This window comes from Octopus bimaculoides, chromosome 6, assembly GCF_001194135.2.
Source record: "Octopus bimaculoides isolate UCB-OBI-ISO-001 chromosome 6, ASM119413v2, whole genome shotgun sequence".
NCBI classification, from domain to species: Eukaryota; Metazoa; Mollusca; class Cephalopoda; order Octopoda; family Octopodidae; genus Octopus; species Octopus bimaculoides.
The window spans coordinates 42,690,213-42,708,803 of NC_068986.1; the positions used below are offsets into that span (position 1 = coordinate 42,690,213).

The 18,591-nt window shown below is 36.0% G+C and overlaps 1 protein-coding gene across 2 annotated transcripts in view; it reads left to right on the forward strand.

Moving 5' to 3' along the window:
* LOC106877218 (TRAF3-interacting protein 1) overlaps nt 1-18,591 on the forward strand; it is a 202,974-nt gene that overhangs the window by 135,969 nt on the left and 48,414 nt on the right. For both annotated transcript variants that reach the window (XM_052968703.1, XM_052968704.1), the window contains 2 exons: nt 12,941-13,052; nt 13,669-13,702. In XM_052968703.1, coding sequence (XP_052824663.1) covers nt 12,941-13,052; nt 13,669-13,702 — 146 coding nt within the window. The remainder of the gene's footprint in view (nt 1-12,940; nt 13,053-13,668; nt 13,703-18,591) is intronic.

Consider the following 18,591-nt stretch of genomic DNA (forward strand, 5'->3'; position numbering starts at 1 on the left):
ACACACACACACACACACACACACACACACACACTGTGTGTATGTGAATATTCAGCAATCACCTGCTCATGAAAAGAATGAAAAGCAAATTCTCCATGAACTATTGGCAGTGTCAAGAAATCCACCAGCAAAATTTTGACAATTGCTTCACTTAAACCAAAAGGTTGCCCATTCTAGTTTCCACCTTATTTCTGACCGTTGCCATTTTTATACTGAAGGATATGGACTTATCCTTTGTTTGGGGAAATAGCCATGTGACAAAGGAATAATCCAAGATTTCAGATAATATCATCACCTAATCAGAGCTAAAGAATTTTTGGATTTAATTGAGGAGGGATTTCTGATTACAGATTTGATCATGTTATGTAAAAGCATCATTATCATTTAATATCCACTTTTCCATGCTTTCATGGGTCGGATGTAATTTGTTGAGGTGGATTGTCTACAGCTGGATGCCTTTCCTGTTGCCAACACTTGTTTCCAAGTAAGGTAATATTTCTCCAAGGCCAGATGTATCTCAGATTTGTGACTAAGGACACTGCTTGCATCATGTTGACACTTCCTTATAACTATCTCACTGTGTCAAGGGGACAGTAATTAACACACACACAACTTATACATGACAGGCTTCTTTAAGTTTCCATCTACCAAATCTAATCACATGGCCCTGTGATTAGAAAACACTTGCCCGAAGTGCCATTCAGTGAAACAGTACCTGAAATTGTATGATTAGGAAGTAAGCTTCTTACCACACAGCCATACCTACAACTGTATTATATATACTTCCCTGAAAGGAACAAGAGAGAGACAGTAAATGAATTCTTATTTGAGCTGGCTTAGAGTGGTAGACCTTGAAATAATCTACATTAACCCTTTAGCATTTAAACTGGCCATGTTCAGCCCAAATATTCAGCCTGTTTTATGGTGAAGCTGGACAGATCTGGCTTCTCACTCCTATTCTACAATGTAATTTTGAAAATGAATAATCACATCTGTGCTTGTGCCACATAAAAAGCACTTAGTCCACTCTGCTGGATGGGTGGTGTCAGGAAGAGCATCCAGCCATAAAAATTCTATCAAAACAGACACAACATGGAAGGCAGATGTTAAATGACGATGATGATGATGATCACTGAAATCTTGAAACTACGAGATGATGTATGATTAATTCAAAACAATGTGAATGAATAAGCATTGAAATTGTCAGAGTAATCTGAGTGCTGAAGGATTAAAACTTATATTTGCATACTACAGCAAATAACTAATCTTTATAGCCATATACATCTGGTGTCGATAATAATGTACAGAGCTGAGATGGTGTGACATTAGTTTTGAATTAAATGGTATGACCCCAAGTTTCTGAATTAAATTATAGCTGCAAGCATGGCTGTTTGGTTAAGAAGCTTGCTTTGCAACCATGTGGTTTCAGGTTCATTCTCACCACACAACATCTCAGACAAGTATATTCTACTGTAGCATTGGGCCTACTAATGCCTTGTGAGTGAATTTGGTACACGGAAGTTGTGTGGAAACCTGTTGTGTGCGTATATGTAAAAAACACCATCTGAACCTGGTTGATGCCAGCCCCTCTACTCCACCCCAGCTGGCTCCTATACGGATAGCATGTAAAAAGCACCATCTGAACATGGCCGATTCCAGTGCCGCTTGACTGGCTCCTGTGCCAGTGGCATGTAAAAAGCACCTGATACACTCTCGGAGTGGTTGGCATTAGGAAGGGTAAACAACTGTAGAAACATTGCCAGATCAGATTGGAGCCTGGTCCAGCCTCCTGGCTTTCCAGTCCCCATACACATTGTTCAACCCATGCCAGCATGGAAAACGGATGTTAAACGATGATGATGATGATTTGTATGTGCATGTATGTCTTCGTGTTTGTCACTACTGCAGAGTAGTTGGTGTTAGGAAGGGCATCCAACCATAAAAGCCCTGCCAAAGAAGTCACTGTAGCCTGCAGTAGTTTTCTACCTGTCCTGCTCCTGTCAACCATCTAACCTATGCATGTATGGAAGACAGATGTTAAACAGTGATGATGATGCTGATGATATATATATATGTGTGTATATATATATATATATGTGTGTGTGTGTGTGTGTGTATATATATATATACATATATATATATATATATATATATATATATATATATATATATATATATATATTCTTGTGTGCATGTGTTTTTGTATTTGTCACCACACACTGCTTCACAACTGGTGTAGGTTTGTTTACCTCGCCATAACCTAACAGTTTGGTAAATGATAAGTTCATCGTAAATGATAATATAAATATCAAACTTACAAAAATTTAAGTTGATTTATTCAAATGCAAAATTGATTTTCTCTTATTTTCATAGACTGGTGTGAAAAGGTTTTTCCAATGGTCTTAGACATTCATGGACTTGGGAATTAAGAGGAATAGGTAATGCTAGCATAAATCATTTTGAGTTTGATGCAATTTAGGAGTTAAAGGATATCAGTGAGTGAACATGGAGTGTCAGAATGATGCTGTGTGGTAAGTAGCTTGCTTACCAACCACATGGTTCTGGGTTCATTCCCACTGCGTGGCACCTTGGGCAAGTGTCTTCTACTATAGCTTCGGGCTGGCCAAAGCCTTGTGAGTGGATTTGGTAGATGGAAACTGAAAGAAGCCAGTCGTATATGTGTATATATATATATATATATGTATGTGTGTGTCTGTGTTTGTCCCCCCAACATCGCTTGTCAACTGATGCTGGTGTGTTTACGTCCCCGTAACTTAGCGGTTCGGCAAAAGAGACCAATAGAATAAGTACTAGGCATTCAAAGAATAAGTCCTGGGGTCGATTTGCTCGACTAAAGGCGGTGCTCCAGCATGGCCACAGTCAAATGACTGAAACAAGTAAAAGAGAGAGTAAGAGTATAAGATGAAGACCATCAGTCTGTATATCTTACTTCATATGTATATACTGCAGAAATCCACAAAACTAAGGCACTCTTTTCAAGAAAGTATTTCATATAGAAATACTTGAAAATCATCCAGCAGTAGTGGTGGAATTACTAAATCTGGATTTCTGCACATTTTCACATCATCAGTAGTACTGCCTTCATTGCTAATAACTGAAATTATGATGGAATGTTGCAAATTCAGGGTGTATACCAAAGTGAGAAACTTTTACTTGAGAAATATTATTATTCAGTAATGATAAATGGTTTTGGAAAAGCTGAAGTACTGTTCTTTTATCCTTGTAATAGGTAAATATATTTGATGCAAACATAAGCAGAATTTTAAAAATATGTAATATCTTACAAGTTGAAGATTCTTTTAGAGTATTGTCTTCTGTAATGTGACACAATTTTAGATTTTCCACATATATATTATTGTGCTTTTTGTCTCTGGAACTGTAATTAGGTATTCTATTCATTTATATATATTTGTTTATATCTACTTTTATGAAATGATTATAATTAATTTATAGCTTTCATTTCAAGTATTTATCAAATATTAGTTTTGCCAGCATTTCTGAAAAGTATAAGTCTAACTAAAATTTATTGCACAGCAGTCTTATTAATGGAATAAAATAGTAAGAAATAAAACAAAGCACAAATGTTTTCATATTATTTCAATTTCAATTAATAAGAGCAGTTACGTTAAATGTTAATCACTAGGTTAGAATTTTATCATTTTAAATCTCTTTGCAGTCATGAGGTTTCAAGTTCATTCCTACCTTGTGAGTGAATTTGGTAGATAGAAACTATGTGGAAGCCTGTTGGGATGTGTATGTTTGTGTTTGTCCATCTCCCATCACTTGACAACCATTGTTGCTTTGTTTACATTCCTATAACTTAATAGTTTAGTAAAGGAGGTAATAGACTTAATGCCAGATTTTAAAATAAGTACTGGGATCAATTTGTTCATCTAGACCGTCCAAGGCTGTGCCCCAAATTGGCTACAGCCCAATGTCTGAAAGTAGTAAAAGATAAAAGTATTTTCTGTTATAAGTTCATGACCTGACTATCATTTGTCTTCTTCTTAATCCTCTTTCTCTTCCAATTTTTTATAGTTTGTTTTGAAGTATTGATCACATTGTTTGCTATGAACTGCAATATATATGCAATATACCATCTAATATATGCAATACATTTATTTGTGAGTGTTGTGATCTTTTCATTCTGTGTCTGTCTTGATTAAGCAGACTTATAATCAGAGGTATTCAAACTGGAACTATTCAGTTTATTTTTAGACAAGAGGGTAATTTCAAAAGTGGTATAGCTGCTATTTTTAGCAGGACAAGCAACTGCTTTGAGAGTTGATTTGGTAGATAGAAACTTAAAGAAGCTTCTCATATATACATGTATATATATATATATATATATATATATATGTGTGTGTGTGTGTATGTATCTATGTTTGTGCATACACATGTGCACTTCTGTCTCCTTATCTTGATAATGCATGATAGCTGTAAATAAGCCTCACTGTTGTCATATAGTGTCATTCATTTTCAATCTTCCTTGACACTCTCAAGCCATGGGGAAATATTACTTTACTTGGAAAAATGTGGGTTAATAAAAAGAATGACATTTAACTGTAGAGAATCTGCCTCAACAAAATCTGTCCAATCTATTTCAGTGTGGAAAAGTGGACATTAAGACAACAATGTTGAAGTTCTTAGAAGTTAAAAGTTCCAGAGTATACATGGGAAGAGGAAAAGTGACAGAATGATGCTTTACCGATGGGATAATATTGAGCAAAATATTATATGTAGGGGATGATCTGTTGCAGATTGTAAAAGAGAAAGAGAAGGGACTAGAATAGATTTTATTAGTTTGCAAAAGCCAAAGCTGCTTTTTAGTGCTAAAAGGTAAACAAGATGTTAGATATTTTAACCTGTAATTGACAGGTTTTGTTGTAACTTAATTCAGCACATTTTTATTTGTTTTGTATATGGATAAACATAAGACATTCTTGTGAGTTGTGCTTGTTCTTTGTAAATTGATGATAAAACCCATTGTTCTTTAAAACTGTTGTCTTTTTTTTTTTTGTTTTTTGGTTTTTGTATGGTGAGAACCTCTTCAAATGTAGTTGAACAAATAAAAGGAGACACCTCTTAGAAATGACACCTTAATCTGATAATAAAAGAAGCACTTTGTTTTATTTTGATATTTCAAAGCTTACAAAGGATGCTATTCAAATTAACAGGTTCATTGGAAAGATATGTAGTCTGAAGTTGATTTTCATCATTAACTTAATTGGAAGTTTAAGATACATAGATCTGTTTAGGTCAGAGCTTTGTTTTTCTTTTCACCCCTTGCTTACATTGTATGTCATTGTTTTGCTATCTCCTTGCCATGATAGTTGTAAATGGATGTTTATGTCATGCAGGTGATATCCTTTGTTCCTAATTTTTCTTGTAAACACATCTGGAAAAATATTACCTTAGTTGGAAACAGGTAAGGGTTGGTGACAGGAAGGGCTTCTGGCTGTAGAAAATTGACTCCAACAGAAATTCCATGACAGCATGGAAAATGGGGGTGTAAAAATGATGATGATGATATTTATTTATTACATTCTGCCTCCAGATTTTATTGTTGCTGTTTTAGTAATTTTTTGAGGGTCAATGAAGTAAGTGTTAAAGAGTATCAATAAAATAAATACTAGAGAAGATCAATAAGTTAACTACTAGAAAAGATCATCAATAAGATAAGTACTAGAGTGAATCAACAAAATATGTACAAGACAAAAATAAAATAAGTTTTAGAAAAGGTCTACTAGAGAAGTTGAATAAAATATGGAGAGGATTGATAGGATGAGTATGAAAGAAGATTAATAAAGTACACAAAAAAAAACAATGAAATAAGTACTAGAGATCAGTAAGATAGGTACCAGAGAGAATCAGTTAAATAATACTAAAGATCATCGATAAGAAAATACTAGAAAGCCTTAATGAAATAGTACTAGAGGTGACTGCTTGAGGTAAAATAAGTTCTTGTTATATCTGTATCTATAAAAAAAAAATAATAAATCTCTGTTATAGAAGGCTTTTCTGTTTTCTTTTTGCAGTACTTTGACTGTAATAAGATTCTGAACTTGAGGTTAAAGCTCAGTTTTCGTTAATACTAATGATATTTTGCTGATTCTTGTATTTATTTCATGACTGCAGTCTCCATCCATTGCCATTTTGGTACCTAAATAACTTCAACATTTGTGATTGGTTTGTGGAACCATTATGAGAAACTGTTGAAGCAAGCAGATGGAAATGGTTGGGTCAAGTTTGTTGCTATAAACTGAACTCACTTGTCAGGATTGGATTGCTTTGCAGTGGGTTCCACAAGGTAAAGGAAGCATGGCAGCAAGGACGCTTTCCGTGTTAGAAGACGGAATGATCTTGTTGTTGCCTGAAGTGTCACAAGGCACGGTGAGAACTAAATGAATGAATGATATTTTGATAGTCAATTAGCAAGATGTAGTTGATTTAATTATATGGTAATTCATTGATGTCATTACTTATCTTACATTAACAAATGTCAAGAAACATTATAGGCATTTTATTTGATATTTAAAATGGCACTATTAATCATCGTTCCTCTCTTTTTGCTTGTGCACATTCAAATTTACAAGATTGCTTTTTGTATCCATCATTAAATTGTTAGCTTGTATTTGTTTCATTTTTCTCTTCCAATTACCATTTATATATTCTTTGCTTTGGTATTTACTATCATTTCATTGATACTTTTAAGTATTATAGCTCATTTTCATAATATTTAAATAATAAACAATATTATATACTGGGTGTAATTTGAAATCACTGTCTTAATTCTGAAACTCAGCATATCTTTCAACTTCACATTCCAACAATATTGTCCTACCTTTTTTTTTTCTTTTTCCATTGTTCACTTTTTCCTTCAGTATTATGTTATTGTACATTAATACACATTTTATACATTTGAACATCTACGGCTGTCTAGACTCATATAATCATTGTCTCCATCTTTGTGTTTTCAAGAAACTGTTTTAGAAATTACCTTGTTTGATGGTCATGTATAGTGAATAGTAAATTAGAACCAAAGTGAGAAAAGGAAACAAAAAAAAAAAAAAAAGAAATCAGGTAACTAAGCAGTTAAGCTACTTCTACGGTCTGCTTTGAAAATTGATATTGTTACTAAATAGGTTGTTGCAGGTGTATTTAACTAAAGTATTTAGAAGTAAACTTTTATTTTTTGTTTCTATCACTGAAAAAGTATAGACTATTGTAACAGTATTGTAATACTATAGAATATTATAAAAGTAATCAAGATGACCTTAGAAATGGTTGGTAGTCTATGATTCATTAAAAGAGTGCATTATTTTTATTTGTATGTAATTTTCATTTATAGACTATTGAGGATAAGAAAGCCATATTTGGTTTTTAATGATGTGAATTCACCTTGAGCAGGTGCTGAAACTAACTGAGAAACTAAGTTTGTTCATTATGTTTATACAATCACAATTTGTAAAAATCAGTTGTGCTGACTATTTCAATTTCCAGAAGTATCAGATGCATCAAAGCATCTCTCTCCCTAACTCATCACATTCTGTCAGCTCCATAACCAATATTATAGTGTCATCAAATCAGCTGACAAGGGTAAGGTATTTGTGGTTGGCATATTGAACTCTACAGAGAGAAGATCCTCTATTGACCATCAGTTCTATAACACTAGAGACTACCCAGGGACTGCATCCTTCATTGTCATAAACTACACAGTTGTACACCAGCTCATCTACATTTTTCTAGTTCTATTCATATCCACCTTCCTCATTATTCAAGCCACTGGGCCTCTGAACATATACTTCCTCCTAGAACTTTACAGTCCTTATAACCATCGTTTACTGTCCTAATTTGCAGTTAGTTCACTAAATTCTAGCTACCATAACAAGTTCACGGTGCCCCTCAATACTGCCTTCTGATTGCACATCAAAAATATCATCCATACCCTGACCCTCCTAAGTCCTGTTCACCATGAATATAAAATCTTTTTATACCATCATCCCCAATGTCTATCTCTCAGCCCTAGAGTTGTTTTTTTATTTCTTTTTATTACCACACCAACTTGAACCTAGCACACCTATACTTCTCCTCACAGAATTCATCTTCACTTAAAATTGCTTTTCCTTCTCCAGTGGAAGCAGAGTTATCGATGATACCAAGATAAACTGCCAACTATGCCAGCTTATTTGTAGGTCACATTAAGACTCAAATTTTCACCCAATTCTCAAGAACCTGAGCTATGTAGCCACTTTATCAAAATTTGTATAAGCAGTAGAGAGCAACTTGTCTCCTTTATCATTTTAGTTAACTATTTCATCTCAATGCTCAAATTTACACCCACCATTTTTACTACTCTTGTCAGCATTCTAGATATTTCTATTTCTATCAAGGTAATCGATCCCACTATGCTATTAATCAATAAACTCTTACTCCTGTCTTGACTTTTATTCCTCACATCCCTAAAACATCAAATCTGCCATCCCTTCTCAGTTTCTCTGACTCTATCTGCTTTTATAGTGGAACCTCTGACTTCGATATCTACTCGGAGTAAATCAATGACTTTATTTTTTTATACAATTCTCCCCATCTTTCTTGGATACTGCCTTTCACCTACTTCAAGCCATCTGCTGAACAACTGCACTTCTGCCATGCACTTACTCACTCGGTGACCAGATTCAAATTCCACCTTGTGAACCAGCAACTTCAACATTCCCCACCCCCACTTTATACGCTCCACTTACCACAGCTGGACCCTGTAATCAGTTGAATCTTACTGCAGCCTCTAATTGGTCTCCTAAGGGATCAAAGATCTATATGACTTTCTGGTCAAGGTTTCCATTACATCTAGCCATGCCCAGCTGGGAACCTCCACTTGTTCTTAACCCCAATATCATATGTGCCTGTTTGTTTCCCAAACCACTTTTCTACAAAATTGACCACTTTCACTTTGCCTCCTAACCTAAAACATTTTATAGCCTGAATGTTCTACAATGCAATGTACAGAACCATAGTGGGGCATCGGTTGAATGTTTGGTTCTGTAAATATCTGCTACTTTTCTGTAATAGTAGCCAATGAGTCCTCATACCCAGAGTTAGTCACTTTAGTTCATACTCTTCAATGACCATCTCAGTCTCTGGTGCTTTTCAGTACTATGGCTCAAATGTCACAACAAGGAAAAATGTTTCATTTTAATGAGGAGTATCTCTTCTACGAAGGATAAAAATATAATGCCTCAATCTCCTTTGATTCTACCTTTGATAGCACTACAAAGATAGCAATGCTTTTATATGTAATTTCACAACTTTCAGTTTTAAATTGTCCACAAACTCAAATAACTTTGAAATTCTTAACTTTAGGAAAACAGCTGAGAGAACTGTTTTAATACTATTTTTCTTGTCATATCTCCTGTCTACATTAAATAGTTTGCCAAATAGAGTAATATAATATGCATCGCTTGTCAAATAACATATTGCAATATATTAAATGTTGAAATTTATTTACATAAATAATAATAGAAACTTGGTTTTGATTTTAAGTTTTAGAATTTCTTCAGTTTTTTTTTCCATTTTTGGCATTAAAGATGCTCAGTAAGCACCACGCTACCTTGTCATTAGGTTGAATTTTTTTTTCAAATTCCAAAATTCTTATTATATTCATTTCTGTTTTTTCTCTTTCTAAACTGTAAATATTTAATCATTATTGGAGTGATATTAAAAAATAAAAGAAAGAAAAGGAAGTTATGTTTATCACAAGTCAAAAGTTTGTCACATTTTTAGACTAAAACTCCTCCACGTTATTGTTAAGATGTAAACATTTACACTTCAGTTTCTTATTTAATCTTTCATTGCTACACATCTAAATTTATGTGATAATTATTAATATAAAGAGTATGCTGATTTTTTCAGTTGGTTTCAATACTTGGCTAGGGTGATTTCACTGTGTTTATATTTCTAATGTTTTTTAAGAACGATAACTTTGTTTCATGCTTGTAATTTGAAATAAATAAAGGCATCCAAGTTTAAAAATCATGCCAAAACAGACCTTACCAGCACTGATACCATGTAAAAAGCACTAGATCCACTCAGTAAGGTGGCTGGCATTAAGAAGGACATCCAGACATTAAAACCAAGCCAAACAGACCATTAAGCCTGGTACAGTCTTCTGGCTTGCCAGCTCCTATCAAATCATTCAGCCCATGCCAGCATGGTAAACAGACATTAAATGATGGTGGTGATTATGTCTCTCTCTTTCTCTCTCTCTCTCTCTCTCTCTCTCTCTCTCTCTCTCTCTCTCTCTCTCTCTCTCTCTCTCTCTCTCCCCCCACACACACACAGATATTATACTACAGGCTTCTATACAACCTGTATCTACCAAACTCATTCAGTCATAAGCCACTAGTAAACCTGGGGCCATAGTAAAAGAAACCTGCCCAAGGTGTTGCACAGTGGGACTGAACTTGATACTATGTGGCTGCAAAGTAAGTTTTTCAACCTCACACATATGCCAGTGCCAACATGCATATATAATTCATATTTATAACTCAATATATATATGATTTATACACTACTGAATGTATAAAGGATGCATATACAAATCTATATATAACCAAAGGCAGAAGACTCCTTTATCTATTTTGTCTTATATACTTCAACTTTTTAGTGGACGCTCATGTAAATACTGCTCATTGATGGGTCTTTAAAACTAATGAATTAAAGTTTTGAAAACAGAATAAAAGAAGCAAAGAACTTCTCAAAATCACTAAAAAAAAAGGCAGAAAGGAATGCACAATAATGCTTTAATGTTTCTAGCATAGTAATTTGTCTTATTTTGACTATGCTGACTTTGGTCTGATCAATTATGAACTAAACTCCATTCAATCAATTCATTATGTATTTTAGGGCACTTTTTACACAATAAAAGCAAGATGATCACAGCTATCTCCATACTATAAGTTTATTGAAGCATCTCTACCTGGAGAATGTTTGACAATGATAAATATCAAGAGAAACAAGAGAAAACTACTGCATTTTCTTTAAAAAAGAATATTTTCAAAAATGGTTTATATTTAGTTAACAAGTATAGCTTTTCTTAAGCTATACATGAAAATAACCACAAACTAGTGTGTCAAGGTGTTGTTTATTCCATAGCCATCATCTACACTGTGAGAGAGAGAGAGTACAGTTGGCTGTCTACCCTTGGGTCTTGTTTATTGCCTAACCCAAAAGTCTTTTCTCTGCAGACCAGCTTGATAGCTAGTCCACATTAAAGGTCCTTGTTCACAGTTCGCCTGTTATGAGTTATGCCTTACACCTGCATAAATATTCACATTGCACATCTATTCAGAATAAAAGCATCCTACTATGAGAATCATTAAACTAGATTTTCGCATCTTATGTAATATCATGAAACTAATTAGAATTCATTCAAAGTGCATTTATAATTCAGAGCAATGTAAAAATGATTTTAAAAAATGGTTTGAAAGTAACATCAGATTTTTATTTTTTTTTACGTGTTTGAAGAGGGGAACTAGGAATTTAATTAGATTATTGATGCTGTTGCTATGTTTGTACAGAGTCTAGAAAAATCATGATTTTAGAACAGTGTTGTAGTTTATATTTAGCTAACCTGTCTATAGCCACAAACAAAAGTGTGTTGAAGTATCATTTATTCCACATCAGCCTTAATGTGTTTAACCATGAACAAACTACATTTTAGTTAAACATTATTTGTCTAGGCTCTACACTATAAAATTTGCTCTTCGTGTTATAAGATAGTAGGGTATGATTTGAAACATCTGGCTAGCATTTCTAGCATGCAGAGCAGCTGCATAGAAATTCCCTTGACGTCATCATGTGATTACTTTGATAGAATATTACTTATGATGTTATAATAGATCTTTAGGGTGTTACCGATGCTTTTGGATGTTTGTGAGTGATTGTTCATGTTATGGCAAAAGGAGTTTGCTATAGCTCACTGTGATCCTTGCACCACTAGGTGTTTATTTGTTCTAAGTGGTTTTATTTCATTATGTAAATGGAGAATTGCTTGTGATGATGTAAAGTGCATCTGTTTTAGTGTTTTATGTAGTTTGTTGTGGTGAGTCTGGAACTGGGAAGATAGATCTGATCTAATTCTTTGTAAGTTACTGTTACAGTTTCTTTCTGTTGGTCTAATATGATGCTCATAAATGCTTTTAACCATTTAAGCATTTAAACTGGCCACATCTGGCCCAAATAATCCACCTGTTTTCTGTTCAAATTCTCACATCTACCCTACAATATCATTCTAAAAGTAACATTCACATCATCAAAATCTTGAAAATACAAAATAATGCATGATTTCTTCAAAACAATGTGAATAAAAAGAATTACATTTCACAGAGTAATCTGAATGCTAAATGATTAAGTATATTTATGTATTTTGTTATGTTTTCTTGGAACTCTTTTGTACATGAGGTGTGTTTATGTTTTGTAAGTGATGTTTTTTGTTTCATTTGTAAGGAGTGTGATTGATTTGGCAGATGCTACTTTTTGTCTGTTTTATGTTTTACTGAATAAGATAGATTAATTTAAGCTTCAAACTCACTAATAATTTGCTGAGAAAGTATCAAGTTCCCTGTTGATCAGTTCTGAGTTTGAACTGCTGATCAGATTTATAAGCTGACTCATTTTAAGGTGATAAGAATCAGTTATCAAGAGTAAGGAAAAACATCAGTAAAAAACAAGTTTCAGAAGTAACAAGTAGCAGGAAATGTTGTTATGTCCTCTTCCTTCTCCCTCCTGCCAACTTCTCATTAGTGAGATCTAAAATACTCTGGAAAAAAAAATTTGTTTTAGAGACAGCTTTTGCTTTGCTGAGGCTGTAAACTTTCTGGGAATTTAATGTTGATTTCTACTGTTCTTTTTTTAAATTTAGACTTGGAAATGGCAAACCCACCAATGTAATAACAGATGATGGAGCAGCCACAGATGAAGAAGAACAGTTCATTTTGGAAGATGCAACTCTACTTCCAAATAAAAATGTCCCTGTAAGTTTTTGGTTTAAATTATTACATTTGTTAGATCTTGTATAGTTACCATTATTGTATATTTTGAAAGCTTTCTCTTATCTTTTATCTTGTTTCAGTCACTGAACTGTGGCCATGCTGGGGCATCACTCTGAAGGGTTTTAGTCTGACAGATCAAGCCCAGTATATATCTTTATATGCACATGACAGGCTTCTTTCAGTTTCTATCTAACAAATCCATTCAGAAGGCTTTGGTCAGCCTGGTGCTATAGTAGAAAACATTTGCCTGAGGTACTATGCAGTGAGATTGAACCTGGAAATGTGTGGTTGGGAAAGAAACTTCTTACCACATGGCCATGACATTATATAATACTTGTATTTGTGTGTCTGTTCATGAACACATGTACACACTCACACACATACCCGTATTTAATAATGGCAGGTTTTTTTTTTTTGGAACAAATTTGGTGCAATGATTAGTGAACAATATCTATTATTATTTAAAATGTATAAGTATTGCATTTAATTACCATTGTGTATAAAGGAGAAAAAAAGAACCTTTTAAGATTATATCTTGACAGATAACATTACTACAATGGATTTCAACTAATTATACAATGTCTTTTTTCTATTTCAGTCAAAGACTGATGAAACTGGAACCATTGAAGATGGCAAGTATCTCTTAACACTTTAGCTCTCAGATTACCCTGTCAGACGCCTTGTTTTATTAATTGCATTGGTTTGAATTAATCATGCTTTGTCTTGTAGCTTTCAGGTCTTGATGATGTGATTGTTTAATTTTAGAATAACATTGTAGAGTCAGTGTGACAGGCCAGATTTGGCCAGTTTGAACATAGACACACAATATTTGGGCTAGATATAGCTTGTTTAAATGTAAAGGGCTAACACTTGGTTTGTTTAACTGTTCTTGACAGCTATGATTTATTATATTTTCTCATACAGATGTCATTTGAACAGACTTCCTCCATAGCAGTATTTTCTAATCATGAAGACGGCGAGAGTCATTAAGATGTAGTTTTTGTTTAGTTAAGCATGTGAGATTACCAGAAAGGGCACCAGTAGCTGTGGAGTACAAGCAGTTTTGCTAAGATTGAAAGTTTTGAATGTTGTCTATGCATAGGTGGAGTGAGCTGGTGATTTTGTCTTTGTTTAGTTGAAGGGGAAGAGATAGATATGATTCCATTTGTGATTGTATTTGCTATGGTTAGCAGGTTTGGCATGAGATGTTTAGATTACATGTGAACAATGTCTGTGTGCAGAAAATTGGGGAGCAGTTAAGGATAGTATCATCTACATTAGAGTAAATGTTGCCGAAGGTGATGGCAAGAATGTCGTTGATGCACACTGCACCAGCATGGCTACAGTTTAATGATTGAAAGGAGTAATACTAAAGATAAAAGATACACACACACACACACACACACACACACACACACACACACACACACACACACACACACACACACAAAGAGCTCCCGTACAGTTCTATCTCTCAGCTGTCACTCACAAGATAGTAGTCAAGCTGAGACTTTATTAAAAGACACCTAAGTTTCCCTGCTGTAGTATCAAACCTGAAACCTCATGGTTGCAATACAAACTTGTGTGTTTCTGTGTGTGTGTGTGTGTGTGTGTGTGTACACTCGTCATCATCATTTTGATGTGCTCTTTTCACATGCAATTCATTGAAGTAGATTTTCTATGGCTGGATGCCCTTCCTGTCACCAATTGTCCTCTATTTCCAAGCAAGATCATATTGTCCCATGCCCAGATATGTTTCCACAGAAAGCTTGAAATAAATAAAGCTGCTTCTAATATTGTTACTTGTTTACAACTATTGTGTGACATCAAGACAGAAAGACACAAACACACACTTACCTTTGCATGCACACACACACACACAGACACACACACACATACATACATACATAAAAAGCATTTCACATTTTCTAGCTACCATATCCACTCACAAAGCTTTTGGTTGGCCCAGAGCTAAAGTAGAAGGCACTTTCCCAAGGTCACACATGGTGGGATTGAACTCAAAACCATGTTGTTGGGAAGCAAACTTCCTAACCACATAACCATGGTTGTACCTTTATCATTTTAAACAGTTATTTACAAAACAGGTGTCTTTATCTTGACAACTGTGAATAAGTTTTGGAACAAGAATGATTTGTATTTGTTTGTTTTTTTGTTGTTTTGTTTTCATCATGATAAATAACCACAGCTGCTCTTAAAAGCAGGTCAGCTAGTGCAACTGTTGACAAATAGAACCTACTAAAATGATATGCTATAAAAAGAAGAAAAATTATAGTAATAACCCAACATAAAAGTATATTCCAATTACAGATACATTAGGCAATTGTTGTCATAAGAAATTTCTTAGTTAACGTGATTGTTCTTTTATAAAAGAATTCATATAATTGTCAAATAAGTTACAACACACACACACACACACGTGTCTATGTATGTATATATTGTCATTATCTTCAAAAATGGCAAGTATGGAAAGTTTCCATATTTTTTCCATACCAGCCATGTTTGAGAAGCATATGTCCAGTTACCTAACATTCAGTGTGAAACTGGTATGATCAGCTGTAATGGATTTATAATATTGTATACTCCTATTAGCATGTATATATATATATCATCATCATCATCATCATCATCGTTTAACGTCCACTTTCTATGCTAGCATGGGTTGGACGATTTGACTGAGGACTAGTGAACCGGATGGCTGCACCAGGCTCCAGTCTGATCTGGCTGAGTTTCTACAGCTAGATGCCCTTCCTAACGCCAACCACTCCGAGAGTGTAGTGGGTGCTTTTACGTGCCACCAGCACGAGGGCCAGTCAGGCAGTACTGGCAACGGCCACACTCAACATTTTTTTTCTCTACATACCACCAGCATAGGAGCCAGTCCAGCAGCACTGGCAATGACCTCGCTTGAATGTTTTCTAACATGCCACCAGCACAAGTGCCAGTAAGGCAACGCCGGTAACGATCATGCTGAAATGGTGCTATTTACGTGCCACTGGCACAGAAGCCAGACAGCTGCTCTGGCAATGATCACGCTCGGACGGTACTGTTAGTGCTCCACTGGCACAGGTGCCAGTCATCGAATATGATTCAATTGCATTTCGATTTCACTTGCCGTAACTGGTCTTCGCAAGCAGAGTTTAGTGTCCAATGAAGGAGAGGTTGGCATGGGTGCCAGTCGTTGAATTTGGTTCGATCTCGATTTCACTTTCCTCAACAGGTCTTTGCAAGCAGAGTTTAGTGTTCAATGAAGTAAAGATGCGAATAAGTGAGCTGGCTACACTCCTGGCAGAGGTCACGGATTATGGTCTCACTTGGCTTACCGGGTCTTCTCATGCAGTGCATATTTCCAAAGGTTCCGGTCACTAGTCATTGCCTCGGTCAGGCCTAATGTTCGAAGTTCGTGCTTCACCACCTCATCCCAGGTAGCTCTTCCACAGGTTTCCTCAACCGCTAGGGTGTGGTACTTTTTCACACAGCTATCCTCATCCATTCTTGCCACATGACCATACCAGCGCAATCGTCTCTCTTGCACACCACAACTGATGCTTCTTAGGTCCAACTTTTCTCTCAAGATACTTATACTCTGTCGAGTATGCACACTGACATTACACATCCATCGGAGCATACTGGCTTCGTTTCTTGCGAGCTTACGCATGTCTTCAGCAGTTACGGCCCATGTTTCACTGCCATGTAGCATGGCTGTTCGTACACATGCATCATACAGTCTGCCTTTTACTCTGAGCGAGAGACCCTTTGTCACCAGCAGAGGTAAGAGCTCTCTGAACTTTGCCTAGGCTATTCTTATTCTAGCAGCTACACTTTCAGCGCACCCTTCCCCGCTACTAACCTGGTCACCTAGATAGCAGAAGCTATCACCTACTTCTAGTTTTTCTCCCTGGATAGTGGCAAAGGTTGTTTTCTGCACATATTCAGTGTTTATTGCTCCTAAGCATCTGCCACATACAAAAACTATCTTGCTAGTTAGCCTTCCTTTGATATTGCTGCACCTCTTATGTGTCTATAGCTTACACTGGGTACTTCTTAGGGAGTTTCTACCTACGCCTTTTCTACAGATCAAGCAGAGACATCTACCTGAAGGGGTTTGTGTTTTGTCTACCTTCCTACTTATTAGAACTTTGGTTTTAGCTAGGTTAACTCTAATGCCCTTCGATTTTAGTCCTTGCTTCCACACCTGAAACTTCTCCTCTTGTTCTGATAGTGACTCAGCAATTAGGGCAAGGTCGTCAGCATAGAGAAGCTCCCAGGGGCATCCTGTCTTGAATTCCTCTGTTATTGCCTGGAGGACTATGATAAATAGGAGGGGGCTGAGCGCTGAACCTAGGTGGACCCCTACCTCTACCTGGAATTCTTCACTGTACTCGTTGCCAACCCTCACCTTACTGACAGCGTCCCTGCACATGGCTTGCACAGCTCTCACTAACCACTCATCTATCCCTAGTTTCCTCATTGACCACTAGATAAGGGAGCAGGGTCCCTGTCAAAGGCTTTCTCCATGTCAACGAAAGCCAGGTACAGAGATTTATCTTTGGCTAGGTATTTCTTCTGCAGCTGTTTTACCAGAAATATAGCATCAGTGGTGTTTTTCCCTGGCACGAACTCAAACTGCATCTCATCCAAACTGACTCTCTCCCTAATTAGTTGGGCTATGCCCCTCTCCATGACTTTCATTACCTGATTCAACAACTTGATACCTCTGTAATTATTTGTATCTGAAGCTTCGACTTTACCTTTGTAGCAGTTGACTATGGTACTGCTACACCAGTCATTGGGTATGACTCCTTCGTCTATCACCTGGTTAGCTATACGGGTGACTAGGCTATAGCCGACACTGCCAGATATTTTGAGCGTCTCTGCAATGATTCCTGATGGGCCAGGAGCTTTCCCTGTCTTCATACTCTTAATTGCTTTATCTACCATGATACTGTCAACTCGGATAGCTGGTCCTTCTGTTGGGTTGACATTTGGCAGACTCTCTTTCTCCCATTCATTCTCTTTAGCAACCTTTCATAGTGGCGTCTCCAAGTCTCTCTCCTTGCAGCCTCATTAAATTCAAGTGAGTCGTCATCCATACAGACACATTTCTCTCCTATGACATCATGATTCTCTCTCACACACTGTCTTGCAACACAAAATACCTCAAGTCTTTGGTCCTCACGGTGCAGAACATTGGCAAATTTTTTCTTATCTGCTTCCTCTCTGGCTAAGTAAACCTGTCTCCTAGCTTCCCTTCTGGCAGTCTGATACAATTCCCTACTACCATTTCCAGTCCTTCCAAGCCTGTTTCTTTTGTCTAATAGCCCTGTAAACAACATTGTTCCATCACCACGTTATTTTGGGTCAAGAGGTGACTTTGCACCATCCATAGATCTGGTCAGTGGCCCTCAGCAGGTTGTCCTGTAGAAACCTCCAGTTGTCTTCTACATCGTGTGAAGCTATATCCCCTTCTATTTCGTCAAAGGCTTCAAGTAATATGTCTCTT